General features: G+C 37.1%; 1 protein-coding gene across 3 annotated transcripts in view; it reads left to right on the top strand.

The window, feature by feature from the left end:
* LOC131074663 (SMR domain-containing protein At5g58720) overlaps nucleotides 1-24067 on the top strand; it is a 306623-nt gene that overhangs the window by 113380 nt on the left and 169176 nt on the right. For 2 of the 3 annotated variants that reach the window (XM_058011328.1, XM_058011329.2), the window contains exon 6: nucleotides 17643-17731. In XM_058011328.1, the coding sequence (XP_057867311.1) occupies nucleotides 17643-17731 (89 nt within the window). The remainder of the gene's footprint in view (nucleotides 1-17642; nucleotides 17732-24067) is intronic. The other variant, XM_058011330.1, reaches the window with a different exon arrangement.

Below are 24067 nucleotides of genomic sequence, written 5' to 3'. Positions count from 1 at the left end.
AACTCTGACAGGATTCGACAACGTGAAAAACGCAAGAAATTTAGAGATTTTTAAGGATTTAAAACTTGTTTCATGCACCCTTTATTAAATAAACCTTAAATACATATTAACATCATCAAATAGAAGCTAATTTGATCACATACAGATGTATATATCGATCGCATTAGTATAAAGTTAAATGCAAATTGTAGCTGAAGGAAATAAAAAAACATAGATATATAAATAGTCATAGTGTCAAATGTAAAAATATTACAAAACTCATGAAATATGAAATCCATGACATCAAGTGTTCCACACAAATATCAAAACAACTACAAGTCTATGGCTCAGAGGAGCTTGCATCCTTCCTACGAAGGCGTCTAAGGTAGGTCCCGGATGATTCATCAGCCATACTCTTTGCCCGTGACTCCATTCCACCCTCACCAACATTAGCTGTGTCTGTGTCTGGCTCTGGCTCCAACTTTGCTCGTGCTCTAACCTCCTCCTTTGCCATGGCTACAATCTCAACCTCTCTATCTGACTGGTCGATCCAATCTAAGTCCTTGTCACTATAGATAGGATCTGTATTACTGATCCACTCAGATTTTGGATCGACCTCCTCTAGCGTGATCGAGGTGGTGTCGTGGTCCATAACCTGTCTCTGTCGAAGATGAAGGTTGTAATGAACAAAGACTAGATCATTCAAACTCTCCATAGACAGTCTATTGCGCCTCTTGGAGTGTATTTGCTCAGACATACTCCAATTGCGCTCACAACTGGAAGCACTGCATGGTTGGCTCAAAATACGAATGGCCATCCGCTGAAGATTTGGTGTTTTAGGACCAAACATCTACCACCTTCTATCTAAGATAAGAAAAAGGTAAAAAAAATCAGCCTCACTTAATAATTAATAATAAATTTGAATAATATATAATTAAAATTATGCACTTAATTTCTTAAAATATATATTTTTACTTGGCTGCATTTTTGTTCGATTGTCTTTGCAAAGTTGACGAGAGAAGACCTCCCCTTCTGCATTAGAAAAGGCCTCTAGCTTGTGGATTATAGTGCTGCTATGATCAAGCGACATTCTCTCTATCATTGAGTAGATACCACTAAGATCCTCCTCATCCGCCTTGAAATCAAGGCGGTAATGGTATGCCAGATTGAGGTAATAAGTAGCTGCATGGAGGGGCTTGTGAAGCTGGACCTGCCATCTCCTATCAATGATATCCCAAATTGGACAATACTTACTCTCATCCCCTCCATAGGTAGATTTGATACCCTCCTTTACCCTATCCATGCCCTCATATATGTAGCCCATTGCAGGCTTTTCCCCAGCAACAACTTGTAGGAGAACTACCAAGGGCTGAATGAACTGCAAATATTGTGAAACATTATCTAATATCAATTAACTTAAGTGTGAAATTGTGAATGGAAATAAGAAAATAAAAGAAAAATACGAGTAAAAATTAAAAGTTAAAAATGCTGAAAAATTTCACCTTCACAATCTCAGCACAAGGGGTCCAAAAGCCTGGCTCATCAAAAATGCAATTTGCCACGTCAACCCTTGTAGTAGCCATAGCATAGGATGAGGAAGTCCACTCCTCACCAACAAACATGTCTCAAAGCTGCCTTACTCTGAATCAAGGATTGCAATGTGATGAAGGTGGAGGCAAATTTAGTGATTCCAGGACGAGCCAATTCCTTCTGCCCCGTGTATTGCCTCATTAGGTTAAGGACCCATGCATGATTGCATACAAATTTGCAAATATTTTTTGCCATCTCCACACATGTCTTTATCCATGGAATCTTTCCAGTATCCTCCAACACGAGGTCAATGTAATGGGCGACACATGGAGACCAAAATATAGATGGGTGCCTCTCCATCAAAAGTTTACTTGCAACAACATAATTTGCTACATTATCTGTCACCACCCATAAAAAAACTTTGTATTGCAATGTAATTAGAGAATTTGTAATTCACCCATATTGGTGTCCATATATCATTGAAGGCCAAGGCCTTATGTTGTAAGCTGTTGTGGCATATTGTAATGTATTCCATGACTGTGAATCAACAAGGATCAAGTTTATTGTTTGCTATTTCGTTGAACTCCACTATATGTGTTGTGTATTTGGCTGCATGTTCGGATAATCCTCAATTAGACCCTCTGCCCATGATTGCATTAGATAGTATCAAAGAATAAGGTTTGGGATCCTAAAGCTTGCAATAGTGATAAGAAATGATTGAGGTAGTCTACAAGAAGCTTGTGGACAAAACACTGACTTGAGAGGTAGTTGCAAAGGGTGATTTTTTATTGATCATTGACTTGAGGCAGTTTCTATTATAAGAGATGCCTCTATGGAGAGAACAAGGTGTTGTTAATATTGCTGGAAAGAGGAAAGAGATGTTTCAAGTGATGAAAGCAATGAAGATCCAATTATATGTTGTAGACGAAGATGGAGGAAGAGCTCACAACCATAGAAATGACGCAAGCCATTTGCAAAAGATTGCATTCAGCCATTTGAATGCCCATTTGATACATGCATAGTAGAATTTGTGGTTGGTCCATTTAGAGCTTTCAAAGAGGTCTCCTATTTTAGAGACAAGCCCACAACCTTTAGATGGTCCAAGGTTTTGACTAAGGCATTACATTCAAATGCTCTTTTGAAATCGCACCATTGCCATCTAATAGAGCGTTCTTTTCCTTTATGACTTCTAGGAATGTTCTATGAGGAGAAAAACCGACTTCAATGGAGCGTGAGGAAGTGAATTTTTGTTAGGGATGAAGGCAACATTTCTTGGGTGGGACAACTACAAGGAGGGAGAAGGGTTATGTCATTTGCTCGAAAGAGAGCTTGAAGCATGTGATGACTTAGAAAAGTGCCACATGATCTCTTAGACCCTATTGAAACTTGTGACCTAGATCCTTTCACATTTAACAACTCGTCCATGTCGCGAACTCTGTTTGAATGCTCACTATAGGTATCTCATTTGGATTCACTCGGAGAAACTTTTTAAGTGAAAGTTGTAGGTGAAAGAGGTGCATAAATTTTATTTTGGAGTGTTGTCAAGAGTCATCCACTAGATGAATGTTCTATATAAACAAACATTATCATGTTTATATAATCTCAACAACTATTATTTAATATTTAATACTCTATAATAACTAAACTAGAAACAAACCCAACGTTGTCAAAAATTTTGACAAAGAAAACAAGATCACGAGGCTTACTCATTAGATCATACTACTCTTGAGATGTGTAGTAATGAGGAAAAATGGATTCAAGATCAACCAATTGCCAAATTTAGTAATGATGAATCTCAATGTGTTTGGTGTGTGCATGATATGTTGGATCCTTCACCAACTTCAATACACTTTGATTATCACAAAGAAGTGGAGTAGGTGTATGGGGAGGGAGTTGAAAATCAACCAAAATTTGGTTTAGCTAGATTGCTTCACAATTGACATTGATTATTGCTTTGTACTCTACTTGAGTGGGAGATAAAGTGATGTAGGAGCATTGTGGATGTGACAACAATCTTCTATCACTCAATTTTTTTTTCTGTTTGTTTGTTTGCATGTTTACAATAATGAATAATGTTCTAGTCATCATTGATTACCACTGGTTATCATTGCAAAGGCATATAATCAATTCTAGACTTGTTACTAGATATATTAGAGTTTAGTCCCATGTCATTGTTTTGAATTTGTTGTGAGCATAGTTTGCAGACTTGTCGGACTCGCCACAAACTTGCCTAGACTCGCGAGTCTGTTGGCAGGCCGAGTCGACTTGCCAAGCTCCGGAAGCCAAGTCCGGGAGAGTCTTGGCACAAGATTCGTGAGTTTGTGCCAAGGACTCACACGAGTCTGTGGTCAGGACTCGCGAGTCCGACAAGAAGACTCGTGTCACAGTGAAACATGCCCATCCAAGGTTTAAAAGTGTTTTTTTTTAGTCTTTCACTCATTTGGCCTTTGTATTTGCTCAAAACAGGTTTGTAGGGTTTGAAGAAGGAGAGGAAACAAGATCATTTTTTTCTTTTTTTGTAAAACTATGGTTTTTTTTTGCCGAGTCCTTTCCCGAGTTTTTGTTGAGTCCAAGTCCGAGTCCAATTTTTGGGTTGCTGAGTCTGTGGCAAGTCCGAGTCCTCAAACTTTGGTTGCGATTATACAAGCTCTATGGTAACACTTGGTTACATTCGTAGCTTATTGGTCCTAGGGACATTTGTGGTATGAACCACGCTGACATCCATTGTATGATTCTCACCGCATCCATTCTAGAGGGTTCCTTTTTACATGTTTCAAGCCTGCACACTTCATTCCGCATTGAGCTTTGCATGTAATGTCCCCTTCTTGAACCTAGTCAGCCTTGCTTTTTGTTAGCCTATTTTCGGGTTCCCTTAGGCTATTCGGTGATGGTTAGGGGACTCATTGTTCAATGAGAGCTCAGGTTTTCAATTTCAGTGGTTTTTTGACAAGAATGAGCTATTTTTAGGTGGTGCCATTTTGGGCGCGTGACATTCGCTTTAGCCTCTATTTTGCTTCAGTGCAAATTGGCCTCTTTTTTGGTGCCTTGGCAAATTTTCTATAAGGTGATGGAAAGTATTTTAATATTTTCACTTAAGTGTTTTAAAAGTGACTTTTTAATATTTAACTTAAGTGTTATCTTTTGTGAAGTTATGTCCTCAAGTTGGATGCCTAGGTTGTGGGGGATAAAATTTGTTTTCAAAAAGGTTTTATGGGGGCCTGTTGATGTGTTTTTTACGCACATGCGAACACAGAATAAAATACCCAAAAGCGTCTTATCCTCTCTTGAACAAAATCTCTCAAATGCTGAAGATTAGCTTAAGGATCACTTGAGAAGACTCCAAGGTTCATGAATGTACGGTCACTACGTGTGGATAAGCTCATTGGTTTGATGTGATTATGCTGGAATCACAAGGGGACTTACGTTCGAATGCCTTAATGCTTGATCTGCTGGAACTCGATCATCTGATGTCGTAATATGGTGATGCTCTTTGTCCTAAACTAGCTTGATTTTGAAAAAATGGCATAAGATAAGGAGTTGAGAGAGTCTATTCTAATCCTAAGATTGTAGGAAGATGAGTGAATTATTAGATGAAATCCTACCGGGCAAGGTCTCATCGTCAAACTGAACAATTTGACACAAGCTCAGTGCAATCTTCTAAGGACGTTTGAAAGATGTTCAAATCATTACCATCAACATTGATCACCATTCAAGTTATTGCATAAGCAATGGACGTATAACGATTCGAAGTTAAGCTCATATCACTCCAGTTGACCATGCAAGGCACACTTACAATCAGCAAGAGGCTAGTGGTATGGACAAAACGAATTCCACACAAATTCATTCAACGATTTCCTTCATTCAATCTAATCAACATGAAAATAAATTGAGAAGTAAAGACAATGCGAGTTGTTGAAGCAACAAATCAAAATTTGGCAACAATCTTTGCCTTCTCCTAATCTAATTTCTATTCTAATTGCTATTCTATTTTCTCCTATTACTAACTATTAGCTATTAACTTTTACAAATGAAGAGTTTGAGCTTTATATAGAGAGCTCATTTACAATGAACGGCCAGGATTGATTCTCCATCAATGGCCAAGATTTTACAATGAAACCCTAATTAGGGTTTGTTACAACAAACTTTCCTTAGCCAATGAGAAAATTATATTTAGTGAATGTGAACCAATAGATATCGAGGGTAGTACATCAGAGTTCATGCATCCATGTATGAACTAGGTGCATTCCATCTAGACATGCTGATGTGGACTTCATTGATTGGTGGAAGGGATGACTGGGCTGCCACCTCAATCTTGCACTTGTAAACTTGATTTAATTCATCATCATGAAGGGATGTTGAGAGATATCTCTTGATACTATTATACACTTTGCTTCAAGTGACGATGATGATGAGAAGCAAACTTCGATTAACTCTTCTGAAACTATCTGCTTCTTCAATCATGGTCGATGTAGGCCTTGCGATGACTTTGGTTGATCTTCCTTCGTTTTCGACATACTTGATGAATGATGCAACTGGTTGAATGTAGCTCTTCATCGTACTGACTTCGATTCTTGGATTCCTGAAGGGAATTCAAGACTGTAAAACATTCTTCCATCTTGTGGGTTATCTTTCTTTATGTACTACGGCCTTAAGGTAGTTGGATGATCTCTTCTTTGTAACTTTTGATCTCCTCATGTCATCATGATGTGGTGGGAATCTTTTGAGATCTTCCCTCCCTTGATGTTCTTGTGTTTGCTGATGAAGCTTCTTGAAGGCATCTTCCTTGTATCTTGTTCTTGGTGTTGAAATTCCTTCTTCTTCCAACCTGATCCTTTTGATCTCTTTCCTTACCTCCTGCAAAACAAATAGTTGAGCATCAACACACATGATTTATAACCTTTTCCTATTTTGACTTGATCTCTCATTCTGATTTCATGTAATTTTTCACTAAATTTAATCAAAAGTTCATGATATAGGTGTAATTCGGTCAAATTAGGAGGCACTGTACATATCTTCAAGGAATTTCGGTCTAAATCATGGGCAAGGTATATGGAAATTTTGCTTCAAATCAAGAGCCCATGGTTTGGTGTATACATATCATCCAACCTCTTACACTTGCCTTTACTTTACTCAAACCTTAAGTGTTTTAGTCGCTTTAATGCTGAATTAGCCTTCAAAAAGACCTTAGGAATAATTTCGCTCAATGTCCTTGACAAGGTAAACTCCAAATTTTGCTCTAAACCATCAGCAAGGTACATACATGACCTTAGCAAAAATTCGCTCTAGACCCTCTAGAAGGTACATGTCCTTGGTAAAAAAAATTCGCTCTTGCCCCTTTGGAAGGTACATCACTTGGTAAAGAATTTCGCTTTGGGACCTCAACAAGGTACATATCTTCATAAAAAGTTCACTCTCAATCCTTAGCAAGGTACAAGGTTCAAGTAAGAAATTCGCTCCATGTCCTTAGCAAGGTACAGGGTCCAAGTAAGAAATTTGCTCCATGTCCTTTGCAAGGTACAGGGTCCAAGTAAGAAATTCGCTCCATGTCCTTAGCAAGGTACATGGTCGAAGTAAGAAATTCGCTCCATGTCCTTTGCAAGGTACAGGGTCCAAGTAAGAAATTCGCTCCATGTCCTTAGCAAGGTACATGACTTGAAGCAAAATTCGCTCTAGGGCCTCAGCAAGGTACACATGATAAAATTCGCTATAGGCCTTTGGCAAGGTATATGGCTTTGAGTTGACCCTTAGTTCAATTTCTTCCTCTTTCTCCTACGTAATTGATTTTAGCCTTAAGTTTTCCAATCTTTCCACATGAAAGCATCATCAATTTGACCTTTAAGAACACCTATAGAGGAAATTTGCTCTATGACCTTTGGAATGTACTTGCCCTTGGTGAAATTTTCGCTCTAGGACCTCTGGAAGGTACATGATCTCAAAATTCACTCTGGGACCTTCGGAAGGTAAGAGGTCAAGGTACTTAGGCAAATTTCGCTCCAGTGAGGGAGCAAGGTACATGATCTCTCCAAATTCGCTCTTGACCCTTGGGAAGGTACGAGAGCTAAATGCAAAAAAAATCGCTCTGGGACCTTCGAAAGGTACGAGGGTCTATGTGAAATTTAAGGAGGACACAATTCATTCAACCAAGGTTTACTCTTGCCACTAGAAATATGATCAGATAACACAAGAAACCTAGGCATGATCCAAGGGGTTCTAGATCTACTTTCATGCTCACAACCGACTGTCTTCATTCCACCCTAAGGAGACCAACCTGACTTGATGACCCTCTAGCTACTTGAGAAACTCTATCCCTTCAATGCAAAGATTAATAGCAAAGACTCTAAGACAACCTAGAAAGCAAAAAGTGGGGGTTCCCATTTTCAATGGGGCAATGTGTGAATACCTCACAACAGGGCCTTTTCAAGGGAATAAACTGTTCAAATATTTGAAATGCCATAATTTTTTCCCTCCAAGCGCTATATATAAGGTGTCTAGGCTCTCATTTCTTCATTGTGAGTTTGCACACATATAGAGATGCTATCAAAATGAGCTTTGGAGTTCTTTTTGGAGTTGTTGAGGATGAAAACCCTCTCCAATTTGTGTGGTTTTGGTGGTGTAAGACTCACCTTAGCTGGTTCATTGTTATCAACTTATCATTCAGAGAATACACTTGATTTGCTTGAGTTTTGGTGATTCGGGTTTTGCAAGGATAAAGATTTATATGGTATTTTGATTTAGACTTCAGGGTTTTTGGTGTGATTGGTGATATTTAGTGATATTGATGCATTTGAAAGTTTTGGGGTGAAAATACATATCTGGCCTTACACTTCCTGCGACAGGTAGTCCCTCTTTTCGGTTCATATCTCCTAGGGGATCACCTATCTGGTATTGTTTCATTGCACTTCCCTCAGCTGGACGACAAAGTTCCATGTCATTCGAAGGGGTTGGGGTGATTTTTGATTTTCCATGAGGAATCGCCCTATGAAAGGGCCATATAGCTTCTGTAGTGGCATGTGGGGTTTTTCTTGAGTAAAATCTACTTTTAGATGCTGCAAAATACATCCATTGGAGGCAATTAGGTGCTAAGAAGACAGTCTGAAGTGTTCTTTGCAGTTTGGGGGGCATGTGAGGAGACTAGAAATAAATTACTAAATCGCCCATTGAGGCCCTTGTGCCTAGTTAGCTGGTGTAGGGTATTCTGAGTTTAATTTCAGTCACATGGAAGGTCAAGAAGACTTGTGAATCATTGTTCTTTCAGTTTTGAGTTCTCAAGGAGTGAAGTGTATTGCATGGGAAGACCTTAGGATCTAACCAACACCTCTGAACTGTGCAAAGGATAATCCAAAAGTAAATTTTCGGATTGTTGCTGACTGTCATCTCAGAGATTTTGACTGCTACAGGTTTGTTCATGTATTGAAAATTGTTGTATTGTGAACAGTGAAGAGTTAATGTTATTATATTCTGTTATTATACTCTTTAGTATTGTCAATCTCCAATGCATTGTAACCAGCAAATGTTCATAAAATATTCATGAGTGAGGTCTTAGAATATTCCCATCAACAATTGTCTATCATTTCATTGCATTGTGTCACTCAAACAAATTCATCAAAAAAATAAAATAATTGGTACTCATTACATTGCACCACATTTCAGCTCATGTAGATCATTCCTAAGGCTAAATTCTGACTATATTAGGCTATATAAACATAATAATGTTTGTTTATATATAACATTCATCTAGTGGGTGACTCTTGACAACACTCCAAAATAAAATTTATGCACCTCTTTCACCTACAACTTTCACTTAAAAAGTTTCTCCGAGTGAATCCAAATGAGATACCTATAGTGAGCATTCAAACAGAGTTCGCGACATGGACGAGTTGTTAAATGTGAAAGGATCTAGGTCACAAGTTTCAATAGGGTCTAAGAGATCATGTGGCACTTTTTCTAAGTCATCACATGCTTCAAGCTCTCTTTCGAGCAAATGACATAACCCTTCTCCCTCCTTGTAGTTGTCCCACCCAAGAAATGTTGCCTTTATCCCTAACAAAAATTCACTTCCTCACGCTCCATTGAAGTCGGTTTTTCTCCTCATAGAACATTCCTAGAAGTCATAAAGGAAAAGAACGCTCTATTAGATGGCAATGGTGCGATTTCAAAAGAGCATTTGAATGTAATGCCTTAGTCAAAACCTTGGACCATCTAAAGGTTGTGGGCTTGTCTCTAAAATAGGAGACCTCTTTGAAAGCTCTAAATGGACCAACCACAAATTCTACTATGCATGTATCAAATGGGCATTCAAATGGCTGAATGCAATCTTTTGCAAATGGCTTGCGTCATTTCTATGGTTGTGAGCTCTTCCTCCATCTTCGTCTACAACATATAATTGGATCTTCATTGCTTTCATCACTTGAAACCATGGAATCTTTCCAGTATCCTCCAACACGAGGTCAATGTAATGGGCGACACATGGAGACCAAAATATAGATGGGTGCCTCTCCATCAAAAGTTTACTTGCAACAACATAATTTGCTACATTATCTGTCACCACTTGTACTACATTCTCCTCACTCACTTCATATATGGCCTCCTCTATAACCTCACATAGGTAAGTGGCATTTTTTGAATGTGCAGAAGCATCAATGGACTTCAGGAACATGGTGCCCTTCAGGAACATGGTGCCACTTGACATTTGAAAACAAAGAAAAATCAATGATCAATGATCATTCAATAAAAATCTTAAATTAAAAATAAAATACCTGTGTTGCATGGGTACTCGTACCCAACCCCCTAGAACGCGTACCGGAGACTGGTACGCGTCTCCCGTACCGGAGACCCGTCAGGAGACGTCTCTACACATAGGAGACTCCACGTCAATGAACCCTCCCGTCTCCACCCTAAATAACACGTGCAAAAGTCAAAAAGTTTGACGCGATGCATGGGCAGAAGCAAAAACCACCGACGTGAGCCCCATTTTCAGACATTTGTATGACATTTTGATTTGACTCATTTCACATTGGTGTACTTAAACTTCAAAGTGAATGTTAATTCTTGTTTTGAAAGTTCTATGTCATTATATTTTCAGATTTTCTATAAATTATTAAATTATATTTAAAATAAAAATTGGCGTCTCCAAGTTACCCCGTCTCCTATTTTGAAAAAATAGCCGTACCGGTATTGGTACAGTCTCCAACGTCTCTGAGTACCCCCGTACCCATGCAACCTTGTAAAATACGAATCATTAAATCAAATTCAAGTTATCCAATCACCTGCAGAAGAAACAAGAAAATTTAGGAGCATTCGGTTTCTCCCATCGGTCCAACCATCGGTCATGATGCAACCCTTCTTTTTCCATATCTCTCATTGGTCCTCTAATGTGGCTTTTACATCAGCCCCTATATCTGTCAAAATTTGGCCACTTAACTCAGAATCAAAAGGGGCTTTGAACCTCACCGCACAAATAGTGATGGCATCGACCATGCTCTGCCAATAAGGAGACCTGTCACAAATAAATTAAATAAGATAAGTATGTCTAACTCTATGCCTAATTAAAATTCATTAGACAAAACAAAATGAAAATATTAAAAAGTTAGAAACTTAAACAATCAAATAAAAACTAAAAGGAATTACTTGGCTGCAAAGAATGAAATATTGCACCAGTACCACAATCTCCCAACTACCTATTTAGCCTTATTGTGTACCTCCTTGTTCCAACCCATGCTCTCAAGTGAAGGTTGGGCACTAGGAGTTGTGCGTGGCTCAAAATATGAATCCATCCTAGATTTACGAATTCTATGACCAGTGCTTGCACTTCCACTACCACTGGCACTACCAGCAACATAAGCAGTAGCAGTAGCACTTGCACTAGGACGATATGGAGGCATGGAAGAAGCCTCTCCAACACAACCTCAAGTTCCTGAACTAATGCTAGCCAACTCCTCCCTTTGCCTCTTCTTCATTTCTTTTTGAGCCTCAAATGTCTGTATTTGCACTTGGCTCTCACGAATAGCCTCAGGACGTGCTAGTGTGCAAGGGTCAGCATTCCACGTATACCGACAATGTGGTATTTCAATTCTATTTATGCCTCCATGAAAGATTGTTTTGCAATATTTAAATTTTGCCTCTCCCTTTTTTTGCCCGGGAATATATTCAATATGTTTCCAAGTTGGATCTCTTCTATCCGGGATTGTTCTATGAGTAGGAGTGGAACTAGACATTGTGAAAAATATGGTTCTCAAAAGTTGAAGGTTGCTGGAATAAGACACAATTACAAAAAAATGAATTTTTGTGCATTGTTAAATTATAAATTTAATAAAAAAAACAATATAATAGCAATGTTTTGAAACAAAAAACAATGTAATAGAATTTGTATTCATTTTCTTTCAAAGAAATCAGCAAACCCTACCATGCAGATTGTTTTTTTTTCAAAACATAAAGAAATCAGGAAACCCTACAATGTACATTCTTTTTTTTCAGACATATTTGAAAAAAAAAATTACATTGTAGGGTTTGCTGATCTCTTTATGTTTTGAAAATTTGAAAAAAAGTGAGTACATTGTAGGGTTTGCTGGTTTCTTTATGTTTTGAAAAAAAAACAATGTACATGGTAGGGTGTGCTGATTTCTTTGAAAGAAATGAATACAAATGTTTTAAAAACAAACAATGTAAATTCTGCTTATAATACACCAACAAAACTAAAAAATTCAATTTTACCTCTTAGAACAAGGTTGAAATGAAATGCAACCTCTTTCCAATCCTTTCTAACAATCTCTTGATGCGCCAAATGCAAGTATTAGGTTGCCCCAATGCGATTTGTTGAAAAAATCTTACTCCTCCTCCTTGTTGGTTGCCCTCCTATGCACTCTTTTTTTCCCTCACAACTCACTCTTCTCCTCCTATTATTTCAATAGAATGAAATGAGATGACTTTTACACCTTAGAAGCAAATATAAGTGAAAAAAAACCAAGTTAAAACATAATTTAAAATGTGTTTTGTTTGTTTATGCATTGGCTGCTGCTGGCCGAGTCTTGGCATCGGGATTTGCCGGGTCCAAGCTAGGTCACCGAGTCCAAGGACTCGGCTGGACTCGCCCAAGACTCGGCGAGCCCGGGTCCAAGACCCTAGGACTCGCCCAGGGTCACTCGGCCTGGGACTTGCCGAGTCCTGATGAGGCGAGTCTTGGAACTCTGATTAAACTTAAATATATTGATGCTGCATGTTAGTGACTACTGAACTTGGAAATTTTGAACACTGACAGAATAGAAGATATGTAGCCCATATGCTTGTTAAATATAACCATATAGGTTTAAGACGAACAAAGATAATTCCAGACCATGTTTGAAGAATTGTGTCTTCAGACAGTCATCACAGTGAGGTGACTGATTTGAAATTTCAACCAGTGTATCTTCACTATCTAGTTTCATTGTTTAAAATCTCTGTTACTCGTTCAGCCCTGGATTCCATTTTGATTCTTTCTGGATACAGGTATGGGGTCTAGTTTCCTGTGGTTATGGAAAGCTTTCTGCATTGGCTGGTTGGGTTTGTTTGGGTATGTCCATGGATGTATGCAGGCTTCAAATGCAGAACCAGAATGCACCAGCAAGGATTTCACAGGATTTTCCATAGTAAAACTAAAGATAATAACTACATTTTCCATCTCAGATGTCTTTTTATATTCATGTTCTTTTTATGTCTTCCAGATGATAAGAATATCAGCTGTCATAGTATTGATAATTAGTACCAGGCAGTTGGTCCTGCTTTTATGGATCTTGTTTGAAATCTTCTTGGTCTCTATGTGAGCACGCTGCGGCCTCAGTAATGGCATCTATTTTTCTTGTGAATGTAAATTACAGGGATGGCAGTCACAAAAATAGTATTGGTAGCATTTGGTTTCGAACCTCATTTATCTCTTTGTGGATTATATTGGACCTTAAATTTTATCAAATTCTGAAACCCATTAGACTTTGTTAGAACACATGTACCTAAAATCTAGGAAAAATAAGCACAACCTGCAGACCCTTAGTTTCTTCTTAAAAATCATTACTGCATTCTAATGCTTTCAGAACTTTAGTTCTTTGTCTTTAATGTCCAATGCTTCTGAGCTGTCTGTCTGCCCTTGCCGATGGTTGAAGACATTGCGTTCTGTATGGGATGTATTTTCATGGTTGTTCTGTTTGTTAGATGAATGTTATGTGGTAACCTGAACTTAATTCCTGTTTTTAGCTTAATGTATATACTACGTAATTATGGTTTTAGTATGCTTTATGTGTAGATTGACCCAAAATTTACCTAACTGCAAAATGTTTTTGCTGTTCTGGCATACCCAAATCCAAACCTGATTTGGCATATCCCAATTTACACATAAGAACTTTGAGTTCCTTATTACCAATCTATTGATCCATAAAAGTCTAGGTTGATAACCATAGAGTTAAATCAATATTGAATTCTTAAGTTAGTCTGTTTGACAGTAATTTCAGTTTCAGTAACCTGCCATAGGGTATTTAATTATCTTGTAGCAGTATTAATTGTGTGAATTTAGAAATAGAGTGAAAACAAAACAATAGGCAAACAATGCACAAAATTACATACGACATTAATTTTATCTGGAGAAACCCCAATGGGTGAAAAAGTCCAGGAAGGGTATGCACATTACATCACTATGTTAGGGCCAGTGCAAGGAGATTTCTAATTTAACAGTTTTATTGGGGCTGCATTCTATCCTTACAGTCATGTTTGTTCTCCAATTCTAATCTCTGCAATTCAGAAGGAAACCTATCTGCAATTCTTTGTGACAACAATCTGAAATTGTCTTATTTTAGTGGCTTAGCCTACCAACTATTCGATTTCTCTTTCTTTTATTGTACTATTTTTCATTTAGTAAGAAAGGTTGACAGTTATTTTGTAAATGGCAATGGCCACCTCTTCTAATTGCCTTCTCTTGTGAACATGGATGGTTGCCTTGAAAGTCAATGACTGTCCACATAACCACTCACAATCTGCCTGCCAACAACACACCCCCACTCAGCTTGCATGAGTAAATGAAGCAACCAATTGTATAATAATATCTTTGCCATTGTTTTCAAAGGTGAGAAACCTCCACCAAGAGGAAATTTCCTGCTTTCCTGGCCTGGGAATGTTTAGATAGCTCACCATGAATGCATAAGAATTAAGACAAATTAGTAATATATGATTGCAAATACATTAGTAATATTGTATACCGATAAAGGTTTTAAAATTTATATTATTAATATACTGTCTAAAAATTTATCATTTCATAATAGTTTTGAAAGCATTTAAATTTTTATACTTCACTCAGAACAGCTTTGAATTTTTTAAATAGTGAAATCAAAATTGTTAGTTCATGTGGGCCATAGTCTTACTTGGTGACTGGTTGAGGGTGGAGGATTGTGCACCATGAATCAGCACTGCACAGCAGTTGCCAGCTACCACTCAAACACCTGAAGAATGAGAAACATTTAATGCTTTTTGGGATTAATATTATTTGGCTAGGGTTTTTTTCTAAGTGAAAAATAAAAAAATAGTGAAACGATTTCTGACTCTCTACTCACATCAGAATCCACTTCAAAACACCATGTCAGCATGGGATTCACTCCAGTTCGGCTAGGAGAGAGGAAACATTTCAGCCTGTTCAAATCTGAACCCTGGTCAGTTCTGCAGGGATTTTGGTCAATGCCTGATTTTGGATGAATTGTACCAGTAATCAGTAGGGAAATAGGTTATTCAGCAACATAGTTGAGAATGCTGCAGAGGTTTTGAAATTAATTGGGTGAAAGCAAAGCCACCAGCTTATTGGAAGTGGTAATTTTGATGAAGTGTTTTTGATGTTCTGTGATGTCCTGGTTCTGTAAAAACTCTTTAGTTTTGGGTATTTCTCCAGCCATTGTGGCTCCCAGACAGATTGTAAAGCTATATATAGCCTACTGTGACAGGAATTGATGGTCTTAGTTGTATTTGATGCATATTAGAGGGTTGCACAGGGAGATCACAGATAATCAAGCTCCTTATTAAAACCTATGTGTTTTAGATCATTAGTGTATGCCATTTTGGAGTATTTAAGTATCCTTTACATTTGAGGAATATTTAACTGTAAAGAAATGTCTCTTTGATCCTGAAACATAGTGACATTCCAAGGATGGAGACCCTAGATTCTTAATGTACGAGGGAGTGTTTACCTTTGTTCTTGGTGCTGGGGATGCCCAAGATGCCTGTGAATCCTTCACTGCCTACACTAAACCAAACATAAGTTCCTTGATTTGAAAACATTTTCCATTCCCTATTCTTGGGCCTACCTGACATTTCTCCAAAGAAAAGAAAATTCTTTCTCAAATGTGTTGCTCATTTGGTAACTTTTATTTAGTATTATGAGAGCAGTCCAATACAATAGAAGACCAGCCACACACTGGCTATTTTCATCTTTGTAACAATCATTGTTAAAGACCAGTAATTTGCTGCTGAAGAGGTGAATAGAATTTAAAGTAATTTGCTGCAGTTTTTGTGTGAACAACTTAAGAAGTAAGTTATTTCTTGTCTTTACCTTCAGGTTTCGTTAGCAGTCCTTTGTAGCAATAGCTCTTGGCTGTTTTTCAGTAAATTTATTATTTACTTATTTTGAAAATCATGAATTTCATAACAACATCCCCAAACTAAACAGAAACTATTAACATGAAAAGGCATACCAATAATTGTAGGACTGTTTTTTTTCCAGAATATTGGATAGCAGAGATATTTTAGAAAAGTTGTTCATTCTTTTTAGTGAGCCTGCCTTTTCAGTAAGAATCATGATTATTGTATTGGTAGATGCTCTTTTCAATTATATAATTTTATAGTATGTCACAGGGTTTGCTGAAATTCAACCAAAAAGTTCAAAACGTAGCAAACTTTCAAAGAACACCTTTAAATTCATCCAGTTTGTTCTTATAGATTAATAATTGTACAGTGGGAGTTTCCGGTTCCTTTTTTTTTAAATTTATAAAAAACATACAAAATGGAATTAATATTAGGGAGTTTTGGGGTTTTTCTATGATGCTCACCAACACAAGAGGAGGCTCAAAGGTCCATGGTGGGATGACAGTGAGAAGCAGAGGGATGGACCCTTTGGCTTTGCACTTACCACACAACTACCATGCCAAATCATCAAAACATTAGTGTTTAAGCCCGTGTTCCAGCGATCACAGCCAATGTTTTATAACTTTTGAATGTTTGTGTGAGTCATGGCATTACTCACAGGCTACAGCCAAAAATAGAATACAAAATAATGCAAATAATACGTATAATATACTCATTTAGTTTGATGGAGTGGCATAAAGCCGGCGCTTTCTGTCTCCATCAATCTTTGTACTTCTTTTTCTTATGTGGGGGAGGGGGGTAGGCTATGCTTTTGATTTACAAAGCCTGCTTTTCGTTTACTTTGTTTGATTGAATGATAATATTTTTAATGCATTTCAAGTTCGATGAGCATAGGAGTTGTATATAGTAAATTGACAACATGATTTAATCAGATCTTTACTTTTTATTTGATTGTTTAGCATTATATGGCAGAAAAGGACAATAAAATAGTTGAATAAGGACTTTTAAAGTAACAGTTGTTAATTCAATTAAATCGTTGGGGGTTTATTAATGTTTGTAAATTTATGTTAGATATTAATTTTTAAATTATGTATTTCAATATTTTTGAATTTATTTGAATTTTAATATCTTTAATTTTAATATATTCAAATAAGAAATGCAAATTTATATTATTTGAATTTAATTGTGATATTTTTTTGAATTTATCTGTTGAAAATATCATTCCAAATTTTATCTTTACCAGACCCGAACATGAATATGAATCTTGTGACATAGGTTTTATTGATTTCTGGATATCCATGATATTTTATCTCTAGAAAGAAGAGGTGTCATGCCTTGTATAAAATATTCTTTATCTTTAGAATTTAGGATATGGTATAGGGTACTTGTAAACTTGTTCAAGGTACTGATTCTTTTAAATTTGATCAGGAAGGCATTATCATTCATTCTTTTATTAAACTTAACTCTTCAATCTGAGTGGTAAAATTTATTGTGTACTAGATATTGTTTGTAGCTGAATGAATTTCTTGATATTGATTATTTTATCGCAGTCTAATTTGGAACAGCTAAAATTAAGCTTTCCTGATTTATCTGAAAGTGCCTTAAATGAAATTCTGGAAGCAGTAAACTTCAATTACAGGTATGTGTGAGTCTAGTTTCTTCTTTGTTTTACTCTTCTTGTTTATGCCAGATCTTAATTTTTAACCTGAATATGACAAATATTGCACTTGTTATTCTGATATATTGGGGTCCAGAGTTGTGACCAATGTACATATTTTTTAACCACTTCTTTATTTCTCCTTTATATATGTCTTATTTGTTCTGAGAACGTTTTTCTACTCGTTAAATGCAGCCTTATGTGGCTAAAGATTATATTAATTTTTCATCTTAACAATTGGGAAATTTAGCAACTTATTGTGTATTATGTATTTGCAAGATGTATTACTGAAATAATTTCAATGTATGTCAGTTCTGAGATTACAGTTTTGTTAGGACTTGGCATTTGCAAATTGTTATGAGGGCTAGATTCTAGATTCTCTTTGTAGCCATAGAAATAATAAGACTTGCAATGTTAGGTAGTTTGAAATTAAAAAATTACTTCGAATGAAACATACAGTATTGGGTTAGACATTAATTATTAGTATTGTGCAATGTGCATGCAATTACCACTTTTAATTTTGGGTCAAACAGGTAGCTGTTTGTGGGATGTTTTGGATACCATATCAATTAACACACCCAACATAGCATTATCTAGAGAGATGCATTACTGAATTGCTTTCCACGTTTTTCCAAGTTCTAAAATTATAATTTTGTTAGTAATTGTCATTTCCATATTATTATTGAATACTAGTTTCAACATTCTCTATCTCAGCACGAAAATAGTAAGACTTGATACATTTTTCTAGAATGAAAGAAATAAAAGGTTATGTATACGACATGTAGCATTGGGTTTTACATGGATAACAATTGTGTAATCAACATGTAATGATTATTTTAAGTTTTGGGTAGAAAATGTGATTGTTTAAATTTTATAGGGTGTTTGGACAGCAATCTCAAGAGACATACCGGATGTGGTGCTGTCTATGCTTGCATCTTTTAAGCATTCTTTGAAATCTGATAAAATGAGTACTTGGAAATAATGAACAAAATTAATAATTCATACCAGATAAAGGAGTAAAAGTATATCTTTGTTTGCAAATGAATTTATTATAGAAGTAGACCCGAGATGGTTAGCCATGGATCATAGTTGATTCGACTAGATCATGCTGCGTTCTTTGATGATACAAACTCTATTTAGAGGACCTGACAATTGCCAAGAGGAACACAACCGTCAACTAACTCTTATAACCATCCAAAGCAGACAAACAATTAATACTTATTCAGATAAAGTTTAAACTATATTATCAAAACAGAACAATATGCATTGTACACTAACTACATCATCCCCCTTGAAAGAGAAAGTCCTTTCCTAGATGACAAGGAAACCAAGTAAGCATCAATTATTATTAGGGAAGATTTTGCAAACTGATGATGATTTTGTAGACAAACACTTGTAGGCAAACTTGGAAGCATAGTTCACAAACTTGGACTTGGAGGGTAGTTGATAAATCGAATTAGTTCTGTGGGGGTATGGGGGTGACTCCCCCGATAGTTTTGAGGGGTAGCGCCCCTTGTGGGGTTCTATAGGTAGCACCCCCAGCAGGGTCAAGGGATGGAGCCTCAGCCACCAAGCCCAAATTAAAATCTTTGAAATCTGATAGACCGTCATGGCGCACATCATTTTCTGTAATGTCCCCATTTTTACTGTGATCACTTAGTTGCATAGTTTTGCCTGTTGGCCATCTCCGCAGGCAAAGTTCAGTGTTAGGAGATGAGTTTGCTAGCCAAAGGAGTCTTAGACTTGGTCAATTCATGTCTTTGGTGAAGATAATAAAGTAACTTTATAATATACAGTTACAAAGGTAACTTTTTCTAAAAATAGAAATGTTAATTTCTTAAAAGGTACTAATAAGTAACTTTATTTAAAAAAGTTACATGACCCCACTCCTAGGCGAGTAATGACTTTTAAAAGGTGGTCAATTCTTTAATGATGAGCCAACCCACATAGCTGAGCGCTCAATTGGAGGGAATAAAGATTCCTTGGCATCTTGGAGATGCCTCTTTAGGGTTCGATGTTTATTGTAAGGAGGAGTTCCTTTTGGAAAATTCATTCTATTACATTTTTTGAAGTCTAGTTTCTGGTTTAGCATGATTTGCAGCAGAGAATTCAGGGTTGGGAGCCTGAAGAGGGCAAAAATCCTCCATTGGTGGAAGGTGTGGGCGTTACCCCCTCACTTCCAGCATTCCCACGTAGCACACAAGGTTCGAATCTGACCAACAGGGGTTAGAATCAGTGAAAACTCTCTTCCATTGGCATCGATAGACCTAAGACAGCAGATCTGGGCAGGTTGCAGGTTATTTCCATCAGTTTTGATGCCATTAAATGCAGGCCATACTACTCCAGCTGTGCCCTACCATTCACCTTGCCTGGGAAGCACAAGAAAATAATCTCAGGGTCTTTGGAACTTGAATTTTGCTCAGAACTCATCATTGGGGACCAGCAACAGCATTCCAATCAACTCCTTGGTAATTACTTCAACAGAGGGAGCAAATCGATTATTTATGTGGGAAAAGCGTGTTGGAAGTAAGGGTTTTTACCTGGTAAAGTTCTAAAGAATGCTTGGTAGTACAAGATCTTCCTCAAATTGTTTCAGTAATACTTTGTTAACATAATTAAGCTGTTTGGAGTCCTAATTGCCTTGAGAAGGATCCTTCATCAGCCATTCCTTGATTTCAGTGCAATAAGGAGGCCCATCGGTTGGGCTTGGACCCTTGGTAGGCCAATTCTGGCTTCTAATGTCTCCATATTTGATTTTAGATAAATGCTGTCATTAAATCAGATATCTAATTCTTATTTCAGTGTTAATTCTTTTCTATATTGCCATTATATTTATGTGACTAATATTCAAGCAAGAAAACTTCAAAAAAAGTATAAATGTCAAAATTGACAAAAAACCCCAAACAATTCATGCCGTCAAAGATTCAAAATTCAAACAAACCAATCAGAATTGTGCTCAGTGCTAAACGACATCTTTCAGTGGTATCAGAGCCTAATCCTGCTAGCCTGCGGGGTGGTAATTGCACTTGGTGTGATTGGATTTGGTTTTTAGTTGACAATAAAAAGAATCATCATGACAGGGTTATGTAAAAATAAACAAGCAGGGAGGGAATTTGATCAAACACCTTCAAAGAGTTCAAGACACTCTAGAGGTACAACTACATCTAAAAATACATGGAAGAGGCCCCCTGTTAAAGCATTCAATGATATAGTCATGAGCAACTATCATAAGTATTACTCCCTTCCAAAACAGATACAGGAAATGCTTACCTTCACCCAATTTATGGGTATTCCAAATGAAGTTGAAGATGCTATGAATTCATATCAGCTGCAAAGAAAAAGAGAAGAACCGATTGACTCAACGATAAATGAGGTTTGTAAAAATCTCTATGAGGAATTTGATGAACATGCTACAAGGATTGAAGCGGTACCTATGAATGTTGAAAACATGTCACAAAGGTATAACAACCAATCTGATTTTTATAACAGCAGTCCTTCATATGAACACAATGATGATTCAAAGGTCATGGGACATGAGGAGGAAGTTGTAGGAGGGATTCCTACAGTTGGCATGCAATATATGACTGTTAAACAAGAGGGATGCAAGGGGAAAACAAGCCATAGCAGCCCTGACTTTTATGACAGCAGTCTTACTACTGAACATAATCAAGATTTAGATGCTTTGGTACATGAGGATGATGGTTGTGAGGGGTTATCTAATGCAAACACTCATTGTTTGGGTGTTACTGATGCTTTTGATATTGAAGATACATGTCATAATGAGTCTGATTTTTCAAGTCAGACCTTAGAAGATGGGAACAAAACAGAAAATGTGTCTAGTGGTGATGATTCCGAGGAGAATTTGATGGATGTGTGTGAGTTTATCTTGATAGGGGAGGTGTATGTTGAACTTGGCAAATCGGCAGCCTCTAGCATGTCATTCGAGCCACCCCACAAGGTTCATAGCAGCAGTACACTTGACGAGGATATGTGCGAAGTTGGTAGCACACTAGAGAGTGTTTACCAAACGGATAGTGATGGTGACTCAGCCTCATACCATAGTACAGATGACAAACCAGGAAAATTGTATGGGGGTGATGAGTTTCATAATCCTCATAATTTGGCAGAGCAATTGAAGGTGAACGAGGGCATAATTGCTTCAGGCTTAGAACACTTTGATGTTGTTCAGAAGTTGGTGGCACATTGTTTGTGGACACCAGGTACATATGAGCACCGTGATGGTGGACTTTTCCTTGCAAAATTTCAGGCACTGAGAGAAGCAGTTGGGTTAATGAGGAAAAATTATCTACAACTATTATTAGATAGAGATCATCTTCTCATGATCGATGGAATCTATCATGATACTTTAGAGGGAAAGGAAGAGGAGGTTGATGAGCTCACATATGAGCTTGAGGTCGCCATGGACTCCTTGAAGAAAACTCAGATAGCCCTTCAAAAGTTCCAGTTACAGATTGAGGAACTTACCGTGGAGTTGAGGTTGGCACAATATTCACCTTCCACAGGTACAGTTCTGATTCCTATGACATATACTAATGATGAGCATACACCCACTGGTCCTAGTAGTGAGCACATGGAGCATGTGGCTACATCCATTACATCGACTGGAGTAGATGACATATATGGGATGAGTGCTTTAGTGGAGAGTAGCAGAGGGCCATCTGTTGCACCAAGTGATTCTGAGGATAGTCCTATTGTTGTGGTACAAGATGATTTTGGTAGTGTCTCCTATTTGAGGATTGAGATCACTCCTTTTGACTCAATGGGTATTGAGGGTCACGTGTTGCCAGATAGAAAATATGTAGTGGATCAGCTTCATAATGCTGGTAGTGGTCCTATTGATGTCTCTCTTAGTGGAGCTGTTACCCTAGATAGGACTTTGTTGAGTAGGTATGACATACATACACGATTGGTCAGTTTATCATCCGATTCTCTTGACATGGCAATGATGTTCTTGCTGATCAGTGACTCCATGATCTTCAGCACCTTATGGATAGGTAGTTGTCCAAGCCGGAGTAATATACCCTTCCTAGGTTTGGCATTGATTACATCAGTGTTTAGGCACAAGATTATTGTGGGGTATTCCTCTTGGGTATTCTCTGATAGGCATTGGTTGGATGACCAGTTTGCGATCTTTCATGTTGCTGGTTAGAGTTATTACAGCGAGATAGGATGGCCATTGGCATTGGGATTTGAGCATGCGGAATATCACACCTGCTGTGATATCCCCCATATTGTGAAATAATAATTTATATCTTAATTATTTAATTATGAGTTCATTGATATGAATGAACGGGTCATGCCATCCTATAATATAAGTATAGGAGTTAAATTACTATTAAATTATTAATTAATAAATAACTTAATATTTATTTGAAATTGAAATGAATTTAACAATAAAAAAACTAACTTTTTAATTATATTTATAAGTATTACTATTAATTATATTTTTTTAATAAATATTATTATTAAATAATTAATATTTACTATATTTATTAATGAGTGATATTATCCACAACAATTAATGACCAGCGATTTATTAACCAACGATGATGGAACATTTGATCACAGAACAATACATACATGGCAGCGATCCACAATATACACGTCATATATGCATAGTCTTATGTGATGTCCCCATCCTTGGCCTACACCAATCAACAAATGATATCGAACCATTGGGTTACTCAATGGAAACAATTGAATACACCCATATCAAACATGATATCAAGTAGACCATCGATACATCACAATCAATTTAATAACAAAGCAATATCCTCAAGATAACTATGGTATCAGAGGTAGCCAAGCATATTTTGGCACTATTGAACAGCAAATACAACCTTGGTGTTACAGTTTCGATCATTCATTGAGAAGTACTTGGCGGGCAATATGAAAGATACAGTGATCTTTGAAGTATGAAGACATCCAAACCCGTCGATGTTATGTGTCCCACCGTACCAAGAATTAGTGATGAAGAAGCAAACTATATATTAAGTGATCTTTATGATCACTCTATTATCAACAACAACGATCGAGACTAATGAATAATAAAGACAAGACGTAATCATGAAAGAACACCGATTACCAATATCACCCGAGGAGAGAATAATAGTTGATGCTTGTTATGAGGAAACGATTAATGGATTAGCATTAAGACAAGTATATGCTACGATTAATGGAAGGATGCCATAGACATTATTGATTTGGTTAGGAACTATTACGAAGAGTGGCGATTTCCAAAGGATGAGACATGTCTTATGGACTCATCATTCAAGAGCACAAATTATATAAGAGGAC

Source organism: Cryptomeria japonica, chromosome 4 (assembly GCF_030272615.1).
Source record: "Cryptomeria japonica chromosome 4, Sugi_1.0, whole genome shotgun sequence".
In the NCBI taxonomy this organism is placed as follows: domain Eukaryota; kingdom Viridiplantae; phylum Streptophyta; class Pinopsida; order Cupressales; family Cupressaceae; genus Cryptomeria; species Cryptomeria japonica.
This window is presented reverse-complemented; position numbering and strand designations above follow the sequence as displayed.